The following is a 21,560-nucleotide window of genomic DNA, read 5'->3' on the forward strand; positions in this document are numbered from 1 at the left end:
GTTTCCTTGTCAATCCAACAACTCCCAAAACTGAGCCTCTGTAGTTTGTAGCATTCTGTTTACCAGCATCCTGGAGGAAATTGTGCTTGAAGGAAATGGGAGGCGTTGGCTATTCCTGTGCTTCAAAGTGTGCTGATCCTTAAAAGCTCTGTGGATCAGGGTCTGAATGCTCAGCATCAGACTGAGTCACTCTAGATTCTGCAGAGTCCAGGCTTAGACCTGCACCTTTGGGAATATGTTGTTGGAATTCTGCTGTGCTTGTCTCGTTACTAGAATTTGTTTATTTCTCTATGCTTGTAGAGTTTGGCTGGACCATGGAGCCCTTCTCAGTGGCAGAAACGAGTTCATCTGTGCCACAGGAAAAATTCCATGTCCTCGTGGGTGTGACTGGGAGCGTGGCTGCCCTGAAACTGCCTCTCCTCATCTCTGGATTGCTGGAAATCCCTGGGGTGAGTAGGTCTATCAGTAAAGTCGATGTTACCCTGTTTCTCATTTCTAGCAGAGTCTAGGTGGCTTCTGCTGAAATGAGGAGTTTCTTCTGCCGTTGAGCCCTTTAGTCTGAAAATTGGGATGGGTTCCTCCTGCTTTTAAAAGTCAGCATTTTTTTTCCTTTTGTATCTTACTTCTCTATACTTAACATTTAGCTTGAAATCAGGCTGAAAGGGCAGTAACTATTTCTGGGTGTTTTCCCAGGCAGACGTTTGGATTGTGCATTATTAAAGTTCAGCTGAGCTTGCTTAATTTTCTGAAAAATGATTTAATACATTCTCGTTTATTTGTTTTACTCTGGAGTGTATCCTTTTATGTGATCAGATCTGGCTTCAGACACATAGATGGATGCTTTCTGGAGCTTGAAATTTCTAATTAGAACCTTGCAAACTGCAGCAGGTAGGCCCTTGTCTTTAAAAAGATGGACACTTGTCTGACCAACATAAAGCAACCAAGTCTTGTAAAAACACCAGTCGAATGTATCAGTTGATAAATGTGGCTGCCTTTATTGTGTTAAACTCAAGCTTATTGTCTGAAGTAACAGAGATGTCCACCAGAGGCCGCTAGTGACTGGAGTGGGAGAAGTGTGGTAACTTTTGCTGTCGAATATAGTTACAAAAAAATGTGGAGACCTTTATCTTTTAAGAAAAGAAGCACCTGGTTTGGAGCAAAGAAATGAAAGAGTAGCAGGAGTGAGAGTGTGCACTTAAATATCCCAGTACACTGGCAAGCATACTGAATGAATAGCTGGTTTGGGAGGCTTTACCTCAGAGCTGAGGGTACATTAAAAACAGAATCAGAAGAGATACAGTCAATGAGTATCTTGGTGCTCAGGACACCTTTCATCCCAAGGGATGGGAAAAATGCACACAATCCACTGTAGAAGTCTACATTGAATACGTACTGTTTCTTCTCTGTGAGCTTTTGATGCATAATTTAAAGCTGCTGATGGCCAGACCTACGTTCTGCACTCTGTGACATCTGGTACAGGCCTTCTGAGCACTGGTTTTAGGCTTTTGTTGCACAAAAAGTACAAATTCAGTATCCAAAAAGTACAAATTCAGTATCCATCCAAATTCTGGTACTGAATTTGTTAATTAAATTCATTCACTTCTGAGAAGCATAACTTCTCCACTGAGTTTCTCCTCCATTAACCTGTTGTGTTAACTGAAGGAACTTACAGAAGCTATTTGAAAGCAGGACAGAAGCAGAGGGGGACTCATAGCAGAGGAGATGTAGTCAGAGGTTCAAGAATGGAGTACTTAGCGTAAAATTGATGCTTCTGCTTAAATGGTCCTCAGTGAACAACTTGGTGGTGTCATTTTTGCCCTCATTAAACTTGAACATGTCCTTGAGGGTGATAACTGCCATGACTTCATCTTACTCCCTTTTGTTTAAGCTCTCTGAAGATCTGGGAATTCAATACAGCATCAATTGTTGGTTTTCAGGTTATTCCTCTTGCATGTGTTGCTGTGGGGAAGAGCGTGTAGCATCTCAACAGGGCACCTGGGTAACTCCTGTGGTTGTGCTAGGCACACACATTGCCTGAGCTGGAGTCCTAGTAGTTTTGAATGGCCTGGCAGGAAAACTGACCAAAAAAAATCACATTGACAGGGCATCAGTTAGGCATACAAAGAGGAAATGGCAAACTTTTCTCTGGGTGAGAGCAGTTCTTGAAGCTTCCGGCTGTCATCTAGCCCTGTCAGCTTGAGTCATGCCATAAGATTTCAGTGCACTCCTGCCAGGTAGCCTCTGTGTCAGCTTGTAGATGCCATTTAGCAGCAGGAGATGCTCACTCTGCAGAAGTTGCTAGCAGAGACTGTAGCTAGTCTAAACTGTCTCCAGTAAAGGAATTTGTCTGTGTGGCTAGAGAGATTTTACTGTTTAAGCAGAAAGTTATCTGCAGTTAAACAGAGGGTGTGCCAGGTAAATAGAAGGAAAAACTATGTAGGCTAAAGTGATCTTGAGAGCACTGATCTGTTTCCAGCATAGCTGGAGAGACTTGAAACACTCGCTGAGAACGAGAGATCCAGGAGCCCACCCCAGCAGAAAACCTTAACAAAAGAGAATAGTGAAACTGCTAGAGCAGCTTTTTGGGAGGAGCGGTGGAGTCACCACCTCTCAGAGTCCTTGAACATCCCTTTGACATGCTCTTGTGGTGGGTTTGATGCAGTTCTCAGTAGCCTGTTATTCCCTATTTCTAGTCTTTAAAGAATTATTTTGTTTCCTTCAGACCAGAGATGCTTATGAAACTATCTTAAAAAACTAAAACAGAATTTGGATTTTGTTTGTGTCTGAATGCCTCTTAATCAGCTATTCCTAGTCTGGGTTATAAATGATTGAGTACTGCCACAACGGGAGCAGCAAGACACCAAATTCAGCATAATATAGTTGCAGTTGTGTTGCCTAAGGATCTTTATATTTTGATGGCTAACTGTGAAATAAGAATCCTGCTAACAAATATAACTGGTGAGAGCTTTTAGTGCAGATCTAACCTACTGGTGCAATTTCAGAGAGCAGACAAGCCCCTTTTAAGCTGCACGTTGCTCAACAAATAAATAATATCTTGCAGACTGCAAGGTTAATATCTCATTGGAACTCAAAGGATAGCAGAGAGCAGTGTTAGCTCCTTTGCAGGTGTTGCTGCTTGGCTCCAAACAGCTTACTGCAAGGTGAGATTAATACAGAAACAACATGGGTGCTTGCTGTATATATCTTCACACTCGCAAACACTAGAAATAGAGCTGTGATTCCAGGCTAGGGCCACTTGAAAAAGAGCATCTAGAAGCATCAAAAAGCCAGAAAAATAGTACTAAATACTGGTGCTATGTGCAGCTATTTTTCTTCAGGAAATGGGGAAAAATTGCCAAAACCAATGGTATGCTGTGCCTGGTTTTTTTCCATTGCTCCAAACTGCTATTCTAGTCGTGTAGGGTGCAGATAATCAACACTGCTCTGTTCTTAGGAGTATCCTGGCCGTAGAAGAGATGGTGCTGGGGAGATAGGTTAACACGTTTTGTCACTTCAACCACTGCTGTTGAAGATAGCTTCGTGGAGGTTGGAGGTTTTCAGCTGTTTGTTCAAGCAAGAGCACACATGCTGAGGGCTCCGTCAGTGTTGTAACTCTGGCCGCAGTGGGAGGAAGGTGTTGCTGAGGCTGGTTTATCCCTGTGTCACTGTTGGGCTCACAGAACCACATCACGGGTTGCACAGAGAGCAGGCAGTGAGCTAAAGTGGATGATAATGAGGAAATGCCTTATTTATTTATTTATTTGGTTATCAGTGGTCTGATGTGCATCTACGTGTGATCAGCACGTGCAGAACGAGATTCTGGCTCTGCTTCGTGGCTGATCCTGCTGCACGTGATACCACTGAGGATAAGAAGAAGGCTGAGGTTCTCTGTGCCTTCTTTACACCTGACAGACCAGTTATCCTTGAGATACTTTACCCACTGACCTGGGGCTGGGGAACAGAATAAACCTCCCACAGTTCAGGAAGAGGCAATTAGAGACATTCTGCTCCACCTAACACAGACCATGGGACCACACGGCATGCACTCAAGGGTGCTGAGGAGCCTGCAGAGGTGATTGCCAAGCCACTCTCCACTGTCTGTCAGTGTGCCTAGTCAACTGGAGAGGTCCCAGAGGACTGGAGGCTTGTCGGTGTGACTCCCATCTATCTACAAGAAGGGTTGAAAGGAGGACGTGGGGAACTGGGTGCCTGTCAGCCTGACCTCAGTGCCAGGGGAGCTTATGGAACAGATCATCTTGACTGAGAGCACACAGCACGTGCAGGACAACCGGGGAATCAGGCCCAGCCAGAATGGGTTCATGAAAGGCAGGTCCTGCTTGACCAACCTAATCTGCCATAACCAAGTGACCTGCTTGATGGATGAGGGAAATGCTGTTGCTGTAGTCTGCCCAGGCTTTAGCAAAGCCTTTGACACTGTCTCCCACAGCGTTCTCCTGCAGCCTCTGCCCTGGACAGATATACTCCTTGCTGGGTAAGGAACTGGCTGGAGGAAAGGGCCCAGAGAGTGTTGGTGAATAGAGTTGCACCCAGCTGGTGACCTGGCATAGGTGGTGTTCCCCAGGGATCGGTACTGGGGCCCTTCCTGTTAATATCTTCATTGGTGATCTGGGTGAGGGGGTTGAGTGCATCCTCGGTAAGTTTAACACCAAGCTGGGGGAAATGCTGACCTGCCTGAGGCCCTAGAGAGGGGTCTGGACAGGCTGGATCACTGGGCTGATGTGGGAATACAAGAAAGTATATTTAGAGCAGAAGCTGTGGAGCAGGATAAACAGCATGAGAAAGGAAGCCTGAGAACCAAGGACGCTCCAGAAGAAAAGGAAAACAAGTTCAAGTGAACTGTGTGATGGCAGACCCCAATTGGAGAAAGAATGCAGGGCTTGGAACGACTCATGGCCCTGATTAGATAAGCACCTGCATGCACAGTTAAGGACTGTTTTGGGGAGTATTTTATTGACATGTAAAGGTGGGTGGGAAAGAGAGAACTTGTGGAAGTATATAAGGGATGTTAAAACCTGCAATAAACGATTTGGATCGACCACATCTGAGTCTGTGCCTTGGATGCTGCAGGCTGAGGCCAGTGGGGTGGAGTTTAACAATACCAAGGGCCGGATCCTGCACTTAAGCCACATCTACTTCAGGCATCACAACGGGCTTGGAGCAGAGTGCATGGCAAGCTGTGCAGAGGAAAAGGACCTGGGGGTGTTGGTTGATTCTTGGCTGAACATAAGCCAGCACTGTGCCCAGGTGGCCAAGAGGCCAATGGCATCCTGGAAGGGACATGATTTAGTTGGCAACATTGGTTGCAGGTGGATGGTTGGACTAGAGGATTGTAGAGGTGTTTTCCAACCTTAATGATTCTATGATATATGACATATTGAATATGATATATTCTATGATATATGACATTTGTCAGAGGTACAGCTTTGAGCAGGTCATGACAAGTAGAAACTAGGGCAAATTTCATGTTTCCCAGCTACAGGGAGAAGGAACTCCTGTCACAGGTCACCTTAGTACCTCATCCCAAGTTCACGCCATGTGTCCAAGGGATTTGATAGGATTTCCTCACCTTTCCTCCACCAACAGCAGTTTCATCTAAGATTTCAGAGAGAACCCTTATGTACTTCTTACTTGACCTCTTTTTCCTTAGTGCAAACTGCTGGTTTACTATTCTGGGTGTATATATACAAACCAACTTTTGTCATCAGCAGGTACTTCTGACATCTAGAGAGAGGGACTGAGAAAAGAATTAAAGGGCAAAAAAGATAATCGTTCTTGTTCTTCCAAAAATCGTTCTTGTTCTTCCAAAGCAAGTGCTTTGGTATACTGGTATACAGAGCTGTCTATCTTTCATAACAGGTACGGATAGGCAGAGGTAAGTTAAAATCCTGTTGTTCCAAAAATGCCCAAGGCAACAAGAGGAGCTTTGAGCCTCTGCAGCCTTGTTCTGCAGGGATTGGCTTGCTTTGAGCTGGTGGTGCTGGGCACCAGCTCTGAGCTTCTCCCTTGGCAGGACTTATGATTTCTGAGCACTGCACTTCCTCTTGGCTCCGAGTGTGGGAAGAGTGATCCCACAAGTGCCGTGCTGGCACGCCACCCCTCGGCAGCCCTCTGTGCTGTGGGTAAGGGAATCCACTAAGGTGAGATGCTCTGCTACTCCCTTTCGTGATTAAAGGGCACCTCACCCAGAGCTTTGGTTTGCTGCTTCTTACTGTCCCTTTGAAGTTCTGTGCAGAGCTGCATCTCCCTTCTGACCTTCTCTGTCCTTTTTGCTGTCCCTGCTGTGAACTGACCATCTGAATGAGTTTGGCAGACAGTGACTAATCACCTGCCTGCATTTGGGTGGCAGTGAAATGAGTCGTCAGCTCCCGTGAACACTTGTAGTGGCCTGACCTTTCAGCTCTGAGTAGGTGTGGTTATGCACATGCACACAGGAGGGGAATGTCCTCTAAGAGTCTGCATATCTTTCGAAGTCTTCACTGCTCAAGCTCTCCTCATCTACCCAGCTTTGCAGGATTTCTTCAAGCCATAACTGTTGGTCTTTCTGTGATGTGGTTTAACCTGCCAGGTAGCTCAGCACCACAGTCATTTGCTTGCTATCCTCCCAGTGGGATGGGAGAAAGAATCAGGGGAAAAAAATAACTAAAAAAAAAAAAAAAGAAGAAAAAAAGAAAAAAAACCCAAAACAAAGTAGAACTTGCAGTTTGAGATAAAGACCATTTTGATGCCAGGAAACCCGACAAAGTAACTTGACACAACAATGCAATATGTCAAGCAGGTATTCCCTTTATTACAGCACTGGGTGCATGGGGGATCTCTCCACCAAACATGCACACCAAGGAGAGAAACAAATACATATTTAAAGGTATAGCACATGCATATTCATCACATTCCAAACCCTGGTTATCGAGGGGATTAAACCTAAGGGTCAGTTTTTGCTGTAAATTTTCAAACCTTGAAGGGGGAGAGCTCCTCATTATTCCTGAAGGGAGACATCTGTTTGGTTATCTTGTTGGCACAACAGGATGTCCATCCTGCTTTCTTATCGACAAGCTTGTTAGTTTGATTTACGCCCACCCAACACATCTGGCCCAACAGATAAATCAAGAGGGAGTAGCACCTTTGTATTTGGATGATTTGCAGTTGTCTTTGCTGTAGAGAAGCTGTTCTCATGATTCAATTTACTAAAACACAAAAAGAAAGATACAAAACGAGTGATGCACAAGAAATTGCTCACCACCTGCAAAACAGTCCCCAGGCAGTGGCTGCCCACTCAACTGACTCCTCACTGTTTTCAAGTTTTTGGGGTTGTTTTTTTGTTTTGTTTTGTTTTTTGTTCTTTGTTCTGCACGATGCTATGGAATTGGGCCGTTTTAGATCAGCTGTCCTGGTTCTGTCTCTTCCCAGCTCCTTGTGCCCCTTCAGCCCCCAGTATGAGAAGCTGAGAAGCTGAAAGATCCTTGGCTCTGTGCAGCACTGCTCAGCAACAACTAAAAACATCCTTGTGTTATCAACATAGGTTTTCTACTAAAGCCAAAACGTAACATCATACTGGACACTATGAAAGGAAAAAACAAAGCACTGGTGTCCCATCTGAAACCAGGACGTTCTCTCTCTTTGCTTTCTGATTAGCTTGAAGTGAAGGTGGTGACTACGGAGAGAGCAAAGCATTTCTACAACCCCCAGGAAATTCCCGTCACCCTCTACAGTGACGAAGATGAGTGGCAGGTGAGTTGTTCTTCCTCAGGGTCTGCAAGGGTGTCTGTTCCCCACTAGTAGTTCCATCATGTGCTTGTGCCTTTTACTTCCAGTCATGGCCAGTGGGTCATGCTTCAGAGAAAGGCAGGGCTACTGGAGGGTTGGTTGTTTGAGTGCTCAATAGCAAATACATGGCTTGCTCCAGGGGTAATGCCTCCTATTTATTTCCATGGAAACTACAACAGATAAAAAGTGCAAAATAACACTGATAAAGTAAATTCTCATCTACAATCACCACTCTTAGCTGTGCATTTTTTGCCAGCAGTGAAGAGGAGCCTGCATGCTACCCTCATAAACATCTGCACCAGCAGAGGTGACCCGCTGTCAGCACTGCTGAAACACACCACCCACCCCTCACAGTGCTCACATCCACTCTTTGGTCTCCAGAAACATTCTGCAAGTGTCAGTGATGGGTGCCATTTTTTTCTGCATGGAGGAAAATTCACGGCTGAAGTGCTTCACGTGCACTTCCATGTCAGATGCCATTTTGTCACAGTGCCCCTCTGCTGCTGTCTGTCACGTGGCAGCAAAATGTAATGGAATATTGGTGGGAAGGCTCAACCTCAACTGCCGTACCAGCATCCACTTCCAATGGTGATGTAGTAAAGTAGGAGGCATTACTTTTGGAGCATTCCCTCCCTAGAAGCACTCCTCCAAGTATCTCTGCGATCAACTGGAGATTCCTGGCTAAGGTTCCTTTCTTTGTTGGAGTCCTGTGTGCTTGGGAGCATGGCTTTCAGAGGATGCTGGCCTGCCCATGCTAAATGGAGCTGCCGTGACTGTAGCAGAGGGTTTTCTACCACCTAGCAAGCTTTGCAGCAGGCAGTGTGGCTACAGGTGGTCCCTCAGCGCCCTGGGCTTAGCACCCAGCCTCTGCTCTGAGAGGAGTATCAGGAAATGTCAAGAAAGCCACTGTGAAGTTGTGGTGAAGGTGTTGGGTGGCTGCCGTGACTCATACTTGTCAGAAAGGCAGCAACTTAATTCTCCTTCTCGCTGCTGATTCTCAATCTACAGGCACCACTGACAATCACAAAACTACCCAAGCTGCTTGCGTTTTGCAGCTTCTTGCTCTGTATTTTCTTAATCTTCTTGCACCCTGGGAGAAAAACAAAGCTGTTCTGTGATACATCTGGGTCTGTTAGGAGAGCTTTGTGCTGGCAGGGCCACCCCAGCATGGTGGAGCAGGCAAAGACCAGTACCTGGAGCTGCCTTCCACGACAGTGATAGGTGGGTGGCTGTGCAAGATGTTTTCCTGATGGAAGCAGTGTGTTTAGCTCAAGAAGCACTGGTGCTCGTACACAGAAGAGACCAATCCGTCATCCCTTGAATTTACCAAGCAATTTGCAGTCGGTTTGACCTTTCTCACCAGTTCTCCCCTCAGCTGAGTTACAGATGAGCACACTCCACAGGATTCAGCAGTGGCCTGTGGCATCTTTATGGCTCTTCTCCATAGGATCATCAGCATGAACTGAAGCTCTCAGTGCACATTTCCCTTCCAGTGAGAGATTGCTCAGGTGCCAGGGCTCTGAATACCTCTAGATTCTGTAAAATGTCTTCATGACCAGAAAGCTTCTGCTGGCCAAGGCTGCTAAAGATTTCTTGTGTCCTGTGGTGCTACAGCTCTAGGCAAAGCTATTTGTGGGGTGATAGAAGAGGTGCAGGTCAGGCTTTGTGTTCTGTTGACAGGCTGGAAAGCAGACACGTATCCTTTGCAGCATGTCATTCACACAGAAGGGCAGCAAATAAGCGTGACCAGCGTGTTTGTGATTTTATTCAGAAAGGAAATTTCCTAGAAAGGCTTGTCCAGAAAAATTAAAATCAATAAAAGTGAGTGGAGGAGCTGGGAAAGGTATTGGGGAGCACCAGATTTCCGAATACTGTGTTTTCTGTTGTGGTTTCCCCTGACTCAGAGAAGGAATAGTTGGTGGCCCTGATGCACCTCTTGCTGGCCTGTGGTTGTGTGTCCTCTGGGGCCTCAGAGCCTGGTGCTGCTTGCTGCTTCCCTTGATGTTATCCCAGTTAACTGTGGTCTTAAGATGTGCCTGGGACCCCCTTGAGCAACTCAGAGCTTAACTGAAAAATATAAATGTTTGCCTAAGAACTAAGAGAGGAAGGAAGTGCCCAGTCCCTCCCAAAGAGAAGCAAGAGGAGTGCTCCTGTAGCTGCTGTGGGCATGCTCAGGAAATGTTTGTGCTGGTTTGGTCCTGTCTGGTTTTGGTTAACTGATCCAGCATTGTGGATTTCCGTACGCAGATGTGCTATGCATCGACAGAGCTTGAATGGATGGACGTTTGGGAAGCTGAGGGATGATGTGGATGGAGAAAGCTCCTTCCTGCAGGTTGAAGTCGGGTTGTTGGATGTGTGAATTCTTGTCTTTGTGGGGAAGGATACCTGCTTGTAGAGCACTGAGCACGTGGGCACCATTGTAAATGCTGCTTCCACGTGGCCTTCACTGGAGGAGGCTGGAAGTCAGAGAAAGACTGCAGCTGCAGTCTCAGACTCCCTAATGCAGTCAGATCTTGCTTGGTGTGAAAATAACGAGGTTTACATTGTAGTTACTAAAGTGAGGCTGTTGAAAGTGCCTGTTGTTCACAGTGCTTGTTGGAGGGTTTGGTAATCTGCATCTCATCTCACCTACAGCTGTGGAAGGGCCGTTCCGACCCAGTCCTGCACATCGAGCTCCGGCGGTGGGCTGACCTCATGCTCGTGGCCCCTCTTGATGCAAACACGCTGGCAAAGCTGGCAAACGGTATCTGTGACAACTTGCTGGTGAGTAACTGCAACTCTGCCTTACAGCAGTCCCTACACTCTCTCCCCTCCCAGTGCTAGCCTGACCTTTCTGTCAAGGAAGCTCTTGTGCTTGAGCAGCATTGAGATTTGCGTGTTCTGCTGCCATCTCATCCGCTCTCCTATGCCAATATGGTTCCCCAGCTCCTTTTCAAACTTTCCTTCCCTTAACTCTATTCTTTTCCATCCCTGGGCTCTCTCTGTCTCTTGCATTATCCCCCAGTTCTTATTTTGTGCCCTTCCTGCTTTTTCTGTTGGGTGATATTTCTCTCTTTCTACCTCCATCCTCCCTCTGTCGTACACACACAAGCACACACACACTCACACTCACTTCTGAGTTCTTCTCTGCGTTTTTTAGATGCAATCTGGAAAGACACCTGTGAGATCAGATAAAACTGTTTACTTCCTGCTACCTCACCTCCTCCCTCACCTAATTGCATAGCACAAATTCAAACATCTGCACACTTACCTTCCACTTTCAGCTACAGGGTTTTTTTGCTTGTTCAGACATGTTTTTTTCTGATACTAAAAGTGCTCTGTGTCAAAGACTGAACAGGAAGTGTGTTAAAAGGGAGCGTGTTTTTCAGTTCAGTCATGGGGAACTTCAGTGGTACTTTAGTCCTTTGTGTCCTGCCATTGAGCTTTCACCAGGAAAGGTCATGAGTAGCAACTGCCTGAAAGGTCTGCCAATAATGGAGGGCAGTACATCAGCCCTGGCTGGGGAGCTTAGCTGTCCAAGTAAGAAAAGTGTGCCTACAAATGAGCACAGTGCACCCAGAGCTATAAGCATGGATTGTACAAGTAGTCCTCTGGAGATCTAGAGAAGTCAGGAAGTGCTGTGAGAGGGACAAGCAGTGTCTTGTCTTACTGACCCCCCTCTGTGCTGCAGCCAGCAGAGGAGGAGGTCAGGAAGGGTGTTAGGGACGTCACAAACTCCTGCTAGTCATCTTGAATAGCTTTGTGGAGGAAAGGGGCAGCTCCAGTAAAGAAAACACGTGCTGGAGGTGCTGTTTTGCAAGTTGGAACAGAACCCGCTGTGCCAGGAAGGGTTCAAGTCATGGGGCATAAAAAAGGATGGGCAGAATTCTCTGAAGTTTTCTGAAATGAGCACAGCTTCAGCACCAGGGACCGATGCAAGCTACCTGGGGGATTGCCTTTGCATGGCTTAGATGCTGTCAGGTCTAGGTGATGGGCACCTTATTTAAGAGCAATCACCATTGATCTTTATAAGTAGATGGGGTGATACTAGCTTATCTGGAAACTGGGTGTTATTGAGGAATCAGATATGATCCTCTGCAGCATGCAGGAGCTCCTAGGTGGTTTGTAATCTACCAGCATCTTCTGCAGCAGCCCAGCTGTGCTCCTTTTATCCTCAGTATGCTGGAAGCAGCAGTGCTTTCCTTGTCAGCAGTTGTGGATCCAGTTGCTGTGTTGTTTAAGAAGATTCACTTGCCAGCTTTTTGTATTTAGCTCTACAGCTGGCTTATCTGAAGTGCTGCCTGGGGGTTTCTCTTTATCTGATATGATCTGTGGCCACCCCTCAGCTACTCTTGGTCTCCCACATGGGCTGTCTGCACACATTGTGTTCCAGCTTGATTTGATCCAGCAATTGGGCTGTTTGCTTGGCCCTGTTCCGGAGTAGGATGGAATCTATTCCTTTTTGTAGCCTCCCTCATCCTTCTTGCCTGTCAGAGAGGAGCTTTGCTGGAACACAGTGCACATTAGTAGCAGCCCTGTGGACTTGCTTACGAGCTAACCCAGCTGCACTGATGGATGTTTTGGCTGTCTCGTGATACCCAGAGTGGGAAAGCGCTTCTGTGCAGCAAAGAGAGCAAAGGGATGACGAAAGACAGAGCATCTCAGAGCTGAACCTCTTGGCCTCTTTTGCAGACTTGTGTCATCCGTGCCTGGGACCTGCACAAACCCCTGCTCTTCTGCCCGGCTATGAACACGGCCATGTGGGAACATCCCATCACAGCTCAGCAGGTGGAGCGGCTGAAAGGCTTTGGCTACACAGAGATCCCCTGTGTGGTGAAGAAACTAGTGTGTGGAGATGAAGGTCAGTCCTGTTGCATGTCTTCTGACTGTTTTCTGGCCCCTGTGCTCCTCTTACCCTGAGGGGAGGTGCCTTGCTCTTCTGCTCTGTGACCTTCCAGATGTTAGACTGCAGTGAGCAGGTGCTCATGGCCAAGGTTTGTACGAGCAACATGAAGCTTTGCCCTGTGCTAGCTGACACCTCTTACTCTTGTCCAAAACAAGCTGGTAGTTAGGCCTGATGCTTGAAAGAAAAACCCATCCTCAAAGAGATCAGATCAAAGAGAAGCAAGGCTTTGTGGTGAGCATTATCAGCCTGGGATTCAGGTGTCCCAGCCATGCTCTCTGCTGTGACTGTGGGCTGTTTCCATCGTGCTTCAGTTCCTCATCTCTGACGTGGGGATAATATCTTATCCCTTAGAGCAGAGGATTAGTGCTTTGCAGACATGGCTGAGGGTGTAACTGGACGTGCATTTACTATTTGTTGTTGTTTGTTGCCTGGGTTACTTTTCAGCTAGATCAGCTTCACAGTCTCATTTCACTGTGGAGTTCTGACATCAGCCTTGTCTGTAAAGTTGAGAGAAGGGGTTAGGAAAACTTATCATGCTCGACTTTAAGACTTGCAGTGCCAAGTGAAATGGTCTCATTTGTGTTCTAGGAATTGGTTTAAATGAATGTGTTTTGATTTTTGGGAGGTTTTGAGAAGCTTTTTCATACCAGCAGGTTGGATAAATGGATTCACTTCTTTAATTTAGTCTTCTGTGGACCCTTTGTCTGTAAAATGTCACCTGATTCTAGCCATAGTAGCAAATGTGTTATTACCTGCACAGTAATGCACTCGTTCCTCCATCTAACAACCCCAACAACAGCAGGCTCTGTCCACGCTGTCAGACACCTCGATGAAGGTCTGACACGAAGGCAGGACACTCACGTGTTCTTCGTGGTTAAACTCCTGGCCTGGCTTTCTTAGCATCTTGAATTCTTGGGTAGATGCATTGCTTTTAAAGGATGTTTTTCTGGAGCTGACAACTTAGAAATATTTACAGTTAGGTAAGTGTAGTCAAGTAATTCAGGCATCAGCTGTAACTGTACTGGACAGTTATGTTTCCGCTGGGGTTTCAGACCTGATTACATCAAATTTCCTGCGTGCTTGTAATAATGTTAAGGGAAAACGCCCAAAAGAGGTCATTCTGCGCAGACATTTTGGCAGAAGTGGAAAGGCCATCTGGCATAGCTTCTTTGTCCCTTGGAGCTCTTCCTTTACCTTTTTTAATACATGTGTAGGACCTCTATTCCTGCAGCAAACTTAGGGGTGCCTCGGAGCGATGCGCTTATTTGCACAGGTCCATACACCTGAAGCAGAGCTGTGGGTCGTCCCTCTCAGGCAGATGGGGATCTGAGATGTGGAAGGGCAATGTGTGTTGTCTCACTGGTGCAGATGGCTCAGAGCTGGATGTTGAACACGCTTTCTGCTGCTCCTTGGAGTTGCCGCCCTCGCAGCGGTGATGCAGGGCCATGTGAGAAGCAGTTGTGTCCATTGCTGTGTTTTCTTAGCTCAGAATGGCAAAGCCAAACCAGTACTGCTCACCAGTACAAACCAGTTACATCATTACACCGACAGGCACCTGGGAGCTGCGTGGTGTGTAGTTCAGGTGTTCCTGCTGTGAGAACAAACTCCCAGAGGAGCCTGTGGGAGAAGGATGGTATGGACAGCTGAGGCAGGGGTAGCCACATCTGACTTGACTCCACTTGTGCTTGTGAGTCAGTTTGCAACAAGATTTTCCTGCTAGCACATGCCAGGATTTTCCTGTCAGTTCGTAGGAAAATTATGGCAAAGCAATAATGCACTCCAGGTCTCTGAAAACGCAAGGCACCAGTGACTTTTTTTCCCACTTCCCCTCTCTTTTATTCTTTTTTTCAGGTTTTTCACCCCAAAACCTCTTTTTCCACACTACTTTCTGGTTTGTGGCTTTTATCCACATCCACTGGCCAGACAGCAAAGCTCACAGCTGGTGCCGAAGAAAAGAGATTCAGTTTGCACCAGCTTTGTTTGTTGACACTGTGGTTTAACTTGCTGTTGAAAGAGGTTCATCTTCTACCACTCATGTAACTGATCTTACCTGAAGTGGCTGCCATCATGTTTCTGTATTGCATCTGTATCTCTTCAACAGCAAGTGGGTGTTTTTAGAGGTACAATCCAGCTAAAACAGAGTTAAAACAATAAAATCTATCTAGTTGGCAATTAAAATTTTTCCTTGATTGGATAGTTAAATGTAACCTAAGGCTTGTTGGCTTTGGTGGTATCCATGTGCTGCCATATAAGGAGAGCTTTGAGAGGTGCCATACCACATGTGGGCCTGCAGCAATTTATTGTTGCAGAACACTTCCAAACTGCTGATATCTTCTTCATCCTTGGCTGAATTTCTGGAGCCTGGCACAGTGGAAGAATTTTTACCCATAGGCATGATGTGTGCTGTGAATATGTTGAGAAGGTGAGCTGTGCAGGACGAAGGCAGGCTTGGAAGTGCTCCTGAAGGGTGTTGTTCTGCCAAGCGTGAGGGTGCATTTGGGGAATTTCTTTTGTTTAGTGGGATGCATCAAATGCAGCTCCTCTCAGAATGGGAGGCAAGAGAGGCATCTACCTGCATCTTGTCTGTGAGGTGCTTCAAACCACTTGGGATTTTTAGGCCTGACAGTGGTGAGTGAAGATTGAGACTTGCTAGGTAGGGAAGCTCAGTTTTCTTGTCTTTCCAAAAGCACTGTGCTTCAGCCCAACTCCTCACAGATGCATCCAGTTACGCCTTCTGTCTGGGCAAGGCTCAGGTGTCTCATCTGTACTGGAGAGCTGAAGGTCCAGATTCAGTGCCGTGATCTTCCCACAGAGCACACCTCTCTGCTGCTCAGAATGGCCTTTTCCCTTCCCCTCCATCTTCTTCCTCAAGCTGTAACTGTCCTTCGGAGCCTGCTGGTTTCACTGTTCATGTGTGCACTCACTAACCCAGCTGTGTAAGTGGATCAGAAGAAAAAAAAGAAAACAAAACCTCCCAGAACTAATTTCTAACGACAAATAGGGCTCGTGTTTTAAATAATTACAGCAATTAGCCAGCAAAACAAAAGACCAGTAGAGGCTCCCATCTTTTGCATCTTCTAATGGAGACAAATGCTGGTGGGGAGGTATCAGGAGCGAGTGGACTGATTTCTGTGCATGCCTGAGGTTGGACAAGACGATTTAGTGGTCTCTGACCTTGAAGTTTTCATTCTAGGTTTAAAAAAAGTGTGTGGGAGCATAGATTAGATGTTCATCTGGCAACTAACCAGTCCAAAAGGAAGAGCTTTTACATTTTGTTCTTTTTAGCACACAGTCTTCTCCAAGAATTACTCCCAAGAATCAAGCTGGTGCAAATCCAGAGCAGCTTTCTCTCTAATGTGGGCCTAACTGTAGACTCACTGGAATGGTATGAAGTCAAGTTTAGTTTTGTTTTGTTATTTTTAATAGGCAAGGGTGATTTCAAAATAATACTGAACACTGTTTGCACTGGAGGAAGGAGGTGCAGTGGAGTGCTTCGTTACCCACTCGCTTTGTTTTGGTCACTTGTGTACACTTACCCCCAGGGTAGCAGGAGCTAAGATACCAGCTCCCTGTGCAAGGGTTGGACACAGACATCCTTGGAGATGATTCAGAACATGAGGTACTTATTAAGGTCATATGAGTTGCCTTTTGAGGTTTCCTGCCTCTCTCCATTGACTGTCTGAGGAGCTTGTGCTCCTGTTTAGACTTGTGAGCTGCGAGCCAAGCTAAGTTAGCATGAACACTCCTCCCTTGATGAGTGGCAAACCGTGCCACAGAATCCCTGCCCAACCAGCTGGACCGAGCAGATCCTCTTGCCCCCACAGCTGAATCATGAGGAAACACGTGGGGATACTTCGCAAGCTTTTGCCCTGGCCTCGCAGAGCTATGGGGCATCTCCTTTGCTGCATCACTGCTGAATGTGAAGGAGCAAAGGGGTGGGACGTGGCCACCACGTGCCTTGTGCTCTGTGGATTTCACCATGAGCCTTTGGTCTTGCCCTGCAGGTTGTGGAGCCATGGCAGAAGTGTGGACCATAGTGGAGAGCGTGAGAAGGATCCTTGAAGAACGGGGCTCGTCGACTCGGAGCTGATTGCTTGCCATGAGAATTGCCTTCCTGACTACTCAAAGATAAAAGCAACAGGAAACGGAGTCGAGGCGGTGTGTGTCCTCCAGGGTGCTCCTCAACTGAAGGAGTGAAACGGTTGTGTTCCAGCTGGTACCAAACTGAAATGTGGTACAGCACTGGAGACTTTTAGAAGCCAACGCCAAGACCACGTTTCTTTATTGTGGGCAAACTGTGGGATCTCGCAGCGAGGGAGTAACGTTCCTCCAGGCCAGGCAGCCCCGTTTGTTTCACGTGTGATCCGAGGAGGCTGCTGAAGGAATTGCTTTTGTTTCTCAGGCCCAGCATTGCCTCCAGTGGTGTTCTTGCTGTCCTGGCTATGGGAACGTGAGTGTGAGGACATCCTTGCCCTCTGGTGTGGTCCCTAGCTGTGCTGCCTTCTCCTTTCCAGCAGGAGTCACTGTCTAAAAGGCGTTCTCCCTCCGAGAGCTTAATAAAAAGAGAGCTTTTAACTCTGCCCCCGGGGAATTGCCTCTTAAGGGTGTTTGTGCCTAAGATCATTGCTAAATCGTTGTGCTTGTGTGCTGTTTTTTATCAGAGATGGAAAAAAATGACTGAGAGATGCTATCTAATCCTCAATTCAGCCTTTGTCCCTTTGTGTCTGTTGACTGGATCTGCAAGCAGATATCAGCTGTGAAGCAAAATGTCACCTGCCTGTTGGGGTGCTCTAATCAGGAAGCAGACAGACTGGCTCTGGTGCAAAGCCTGGTGGGTGTTTTCCAAGGGAGTCGAGTCAAACTTTGCCTACAACAGTGCTTTCCAGCTTGAAAATTAACCATCTGGCCTGAAGAAATTGGGAAATCCCTGTGATCCCATGGACCGAGGTAGCCAGGGCTCCCCCCGTCCAGCCTCCTGAATCCATTGGAAATGCGAGCCTGCCCCGGGGGAGAGTGGGACCAAGCTGGGGCTGCTGAACAGACCGCTGCAGCAGAGCACTGCTGACCCAGTCTTTATTTTTAACTAAATCCAGCCGAATGTAAGGCCTATGGTACAGAACTTGCATCCTGCCTGTGAGGACAACCTTCAGGCTGCTGAGCGCAAGGAAAGAGGTTAGCAGGGTATGTTTGCTTTTCTTATCTTTTCCACACAAATAAAAAGCTCTGAAACTTTCCCGTTTTGGCTCTTCCACTGACAGGAGAGCTGGGGGCTCTGAGCTTCTAGGAATACAGGCAGAAGGAGCCCCGTGTGAGCAGGGCTTTGTGTTTAAACCTCCCCATGGCTGTGCTAGTTCGCACTAGTCACAGCTTTGTGGCAGTTTGCTGTATTAGGATGGTGAAAGCCCTCCACCCAGGGCAGGATTTTGCTTTAAGCTTCTTGAAGGCGATGCAAGAGATGCCTCTTGATTTCCTTGAGTTTTGTAACACACGTTTCTCCTCATTACAAAGAAGCACGAGTTGTAGCTGCAACTGGACCTCGTGTGCTCTGCCAGGCTATCTCCTGTGGTTCGGGCTGCTTATCCTCTCTCCCTGCCTGCGGTTTGGCAACGCAGCAAACCCTGCAGTGTTCCTCATACCGAGTCAAAACACCACGTCCTTGCTGGGAGCTCCGAGCTGCTCCAGGCACGTTGGCAAGGTATCACCGGCTTCTCCCGGTGCTGGTGGCTGTGAGAAGTGTACGGTGCGGAGCGGGAGCTCTGATAATTAATCACAAATGGGATAACTTGCCCTTTTCAGATGAGGAGTTCGTGCTGAATCGCCTGATGGCGCAGATAAGAGGTTGCCATTGGGGTTCGCTGGGAGGCTAATTTAAGGCTCGGAAAGAATTTGGAGATCCTTGAATACAGAGGGTTGGTCCTTTGTCCTGCAAATGCACGGAATATCAATGGCAAGGTATCTGAGCGGAGCCTGGGGGTACGGCACGAAGGTTTCCAAGCTGCCTGACATGCCCAACGCAAAGTCACCTGGACGGACCCCGGTCCCCACCCGTCTGCTCTGGGCTGTAGAAACAGCGTCTGAGTGTGTCACCGAAGGATCCCGCCGTGATTTCAGGTTGGAGGCAGGTCCTGTCAGCATTACAAGGTGGGATAAGGGCTGCCAAAACCGCCTTTCCTTCAGGGCAAACATAAGAAACAGTTAAGTTCCTCTTTAGAAGCAGAGGACTGAAGCAATCTCGTATCCACCAATAGCACAGCCACCCATCCCCACCCATGGCAAGGTATGTGCCAGCAGCCCGGGGGCAGAAAACCTAGACCAGATGGGTTTTTTCTTTTTTTTTCTGTGCTAAAACAGCAAAAAAATAACAACCAGAGCAAGCATTTTCATTGATGCTGCAATTCCATTCATCCCAAGCTCAGCCTGACCCACCTGCTGCTGGGCTTGGTGGGGCCTGGAGGAGGACGGAGGTGCTTTGTGTCTGGATAACCCAGCTCCAGGCAGAGGTTTTGGGCACTGCCTTGCTGGCAGTGCTCCGGTCCTACACGTCTTCCCCATCACTTGGGCTTGGATGTACATCCCTGCTGTCCCCAGTGGGCCGAAGGAGTGGCACTGATTCTGCTTGATGCAGGGTTCGTTAAGTGGTGGATCTCTTTCCCAAGGGACTGACAGTTCCTCCATCTCAACATCTCCTTAGATCCAGCCACCAACAGACTATGGGTGGTGGTCTCTCAGACCTATATCCTATAGCACGAAGGCCAGCATCCCTTTGTACTCATTGATGAGTTCTGTGGCCTGATTATTTTGACCCTGAGAACCAGACAGGCTACCTCTGGGGACGAACCCCATTTCTGTTGAGTGTCTTCAGCTGAGTGTTTTGCTCTGCTTTAGGGTGCTTCCAGTGTAACATCACCAGCGTTTTCGAGGCTTTGGGCTGGGGGAGCTCCAGCGGGACTGGGGAACAGCAGCAGCAGCTTTCAGGTGTGTAGTTGGTTTCCTTTGCACTGAGCTGCTTTATGGCTTCGGAGAACTGCAGCTCACAAACCGCAGCCTGATAAGGTTGGGGGAAGAAAGGAATCCACGTCAGCGCCAAGGAATGTGACGGGAGGGAGCCCAGATCCTGGACAAGCATCAGCTGCACTGTGACTGCACTGCAACTCAGCCCTGGGCACCGACACCCCCTTTATAAAGGCAGCAGGTTCGGCCACAGCAGCACAACGCTGCGGGGTTCCCCAGCCGCCCTGGGAAGTCCCCTCTTGTCCCTTCCCCACCGGTGACACTTGGGGACTTCCCAGTACAGGGCTCCTTGATTCCCCCTGGTGCCACCAGGCTTTGGTACAGATTTTGCACGAGTGATGCTCCATGCCCCAGCTCCTCCTGCTCTCTGCTCTCTCAGGGTGTGAATGTGAAGCCCGGCCCCGCCGCAATCAATGAACCCGGCTGCTCGCTGCAGCAGAAAGTCAATATTGACTCTCATCCAGCGTGGGCACTAAAATTAACAAAAGCAGAACAAAGCCCACGCTTCGTTCCGATGCCGGCTTCTGTCGTGCTGATTCTTCAAAGCAAAATAAACGAACATGGTTCTGTTGAAGTTGTGCGAGTGGATCCGAGCGGTCTCCAGGCACACAGCGGCTCAGAGCTGGTCCTGTCTGCTCTGGGAATGGAAGATGGAGGTGAGAAGGTGGCATGTTTGTCTCAGTGATTCATTGGCTCAGCCTGGGGATTGGCTGCAATTTGCTTCTTTGGAAGTCGAAGCTCTTAGAAATGACAGATGCCATTGAGAAACTTCTCACCCCTCTCTTCCCACTGTTACCCATCTTTGTTCTCCCCCGAGAGCATTCCCATCCTTCTCCCAAAGAAAGCATTGCCACCTTTCTCCCACATAACATTCCCTTCCTTCCCCCAAAGCGACCCCATCATTCCCCCAAAAGCACCTTGATCCTTAACCCCAAAATATCCCCATCCATCCCCCATCGCATCCTCCTCAGGGATGCAGATCCAGGGGCCAGGTAGACAGCATCATTGAACATGGGAACTGTGGTTTAGAAACTGGAAATAAAGGCTGAAGTGGTTTGAGGGCTCAGCCTCGAAACGGGGAAGGTGGAGGGGACACGGGGAGGAACCAAAACCTGCCTGCAAAGGAACTATGGGAGCACAGAGGAGAAGCGAAAGTAGCTGTGATTACTGAAAGCCTGCTGGGACGGATGCAGCGCTATCTCGGGCTCTTTCACTTCCCTGTCTGGTCGGCTCTTCTGGCCTTCAGCCTCTCTTTGTGCCCCCATCAACTCCCAGGGGTGGCCAAACCCTCGTCCTTTGAAAGCCTGAAGGGTTTGGGCACAAGGCATTGATTGCTTCTCCTCAGTGCATTGCTTTGCTCACCTCGTCCTGCCAGGCTGGAGCCTCCCCTTTGCCTAAACCCAGAGGGAAAAAGCAATAAATGGGGGGTAAAAAAGCAAGCTTGGGGTTTGTAGGGCAAGGAACTCATGGGTGGTGTGGATTCAGGAGCACTGGAGCTCCTCCAGTCCAGAAAGGTACATAAATAGAAAGGTTGCACGCCTGGAAGATTTATTTCATCTTATAATTGCTTGTTTGTTGACACAAGAGCTTTGGGCGAGTGTTTGCTTTGCTGGTTCCATGGCTCCTGAGAAGCAGGACATGCCAGGGCTGGATCTTGGGGATGGAGACCCCAAGAATCACGTTTTGGGGCTCCCCATTTCCTTGGCACCATCCCATGGTGACAGATATATCCCACACGCCAGGTGGCCCAAGGCTTTGGGGCTGTCCCAGGTGGCCTCCCTCTCCCTGTCCTTGCACAAGGCCACCCCAGCACAGCTGGGGGCCATGGGATCTGTATCTGGGCTCAGCATCCCTGCCCGGAACAGAGAAGGGAAGTGATGCT

At 48.0% G+C, this 21,560-nt stretch overlaps 1 protein-coding gene across 2 annotated transcripts; it reads left to right on the top strand.

The window, feature by feature from the left end:
* The first annotated feature begins 220 nt into the window (after positions 1-220).
* Positions 221-17,247, top strand: PPCDC (phosphopantothenoylcysteine decarboxylase). 2 transcript variants are annotated; one of them, XM_065733633.1, is made up of 5 exons: positions 223-449; positions 7,651-7,746; positions 10,417-10,545; positions 12,454-12,622; positions 16,672-17,247. In XM_065733633.1, the coding sequence occupies exons 1-5, from the start codon at positions 291-293 to the stop codon at positions 16,755-16,757; spliced, it is 639 nt and encodes a 212-aa protein (XP_065589705.1). In that variant the 5' UTR covers positions 223-290; the 3' UTR covers positions 16,758-17,247. The 2 variants fall into 2 exon arrangements, with proteins under 2 accessions (XP_065589706.1, XP_065589705.1); XM_065733634.1 differs by lacking the exon at positions 7,651-7,746 and having other exon boundaries at positions 221-449.
* Positions 17,248-21,560: the final 4,313 nt, after the last annotated feature.

This window comes from Cyrtonyx montezumae, unplaced genomic scaffold, assembly GCF_038088225.1.
Source record: "Cyrtonyx montezumae isolate F1298 unplaced genomic scaffold, pur_monq_1.0 scaffold_17, whole genome shotgun sequence".
NCBI lineage: Eukaryota > Metazoa > Chordata > Aves > Galliformes > Odontophoridae > Cyrtonyx > Cyrtonyx montezumae.

What these genes read in the sequence shown, in the direction of transcription:
- PPCDC (XM_065733633.1), top strand. Translation starts at nt 291, where the DNA reads ATGCTTGTAGAGTTTGGCTGGACCATGGAGCCCTTCTCAGTGGCAGAA. An exon ending in GTATCTGTGACAACTTGCTG is followed by an intron (nt 10,546 to 12,453) that starts GTGAGTAACTGC and finishes CCTCTTTTGCAG; the next exon opens with ACTTGTGTCATCCGTGCCTG. An exon ending in ACTAGTGTGTGGAGATGAAG is followed by an intron (nt 12,623 to 16,671) that starts GTCAGTCCTGTT and finishes CTTGCCCTGCAG; the next exon opens with GTTGTGGAGCCATGGCAGAA.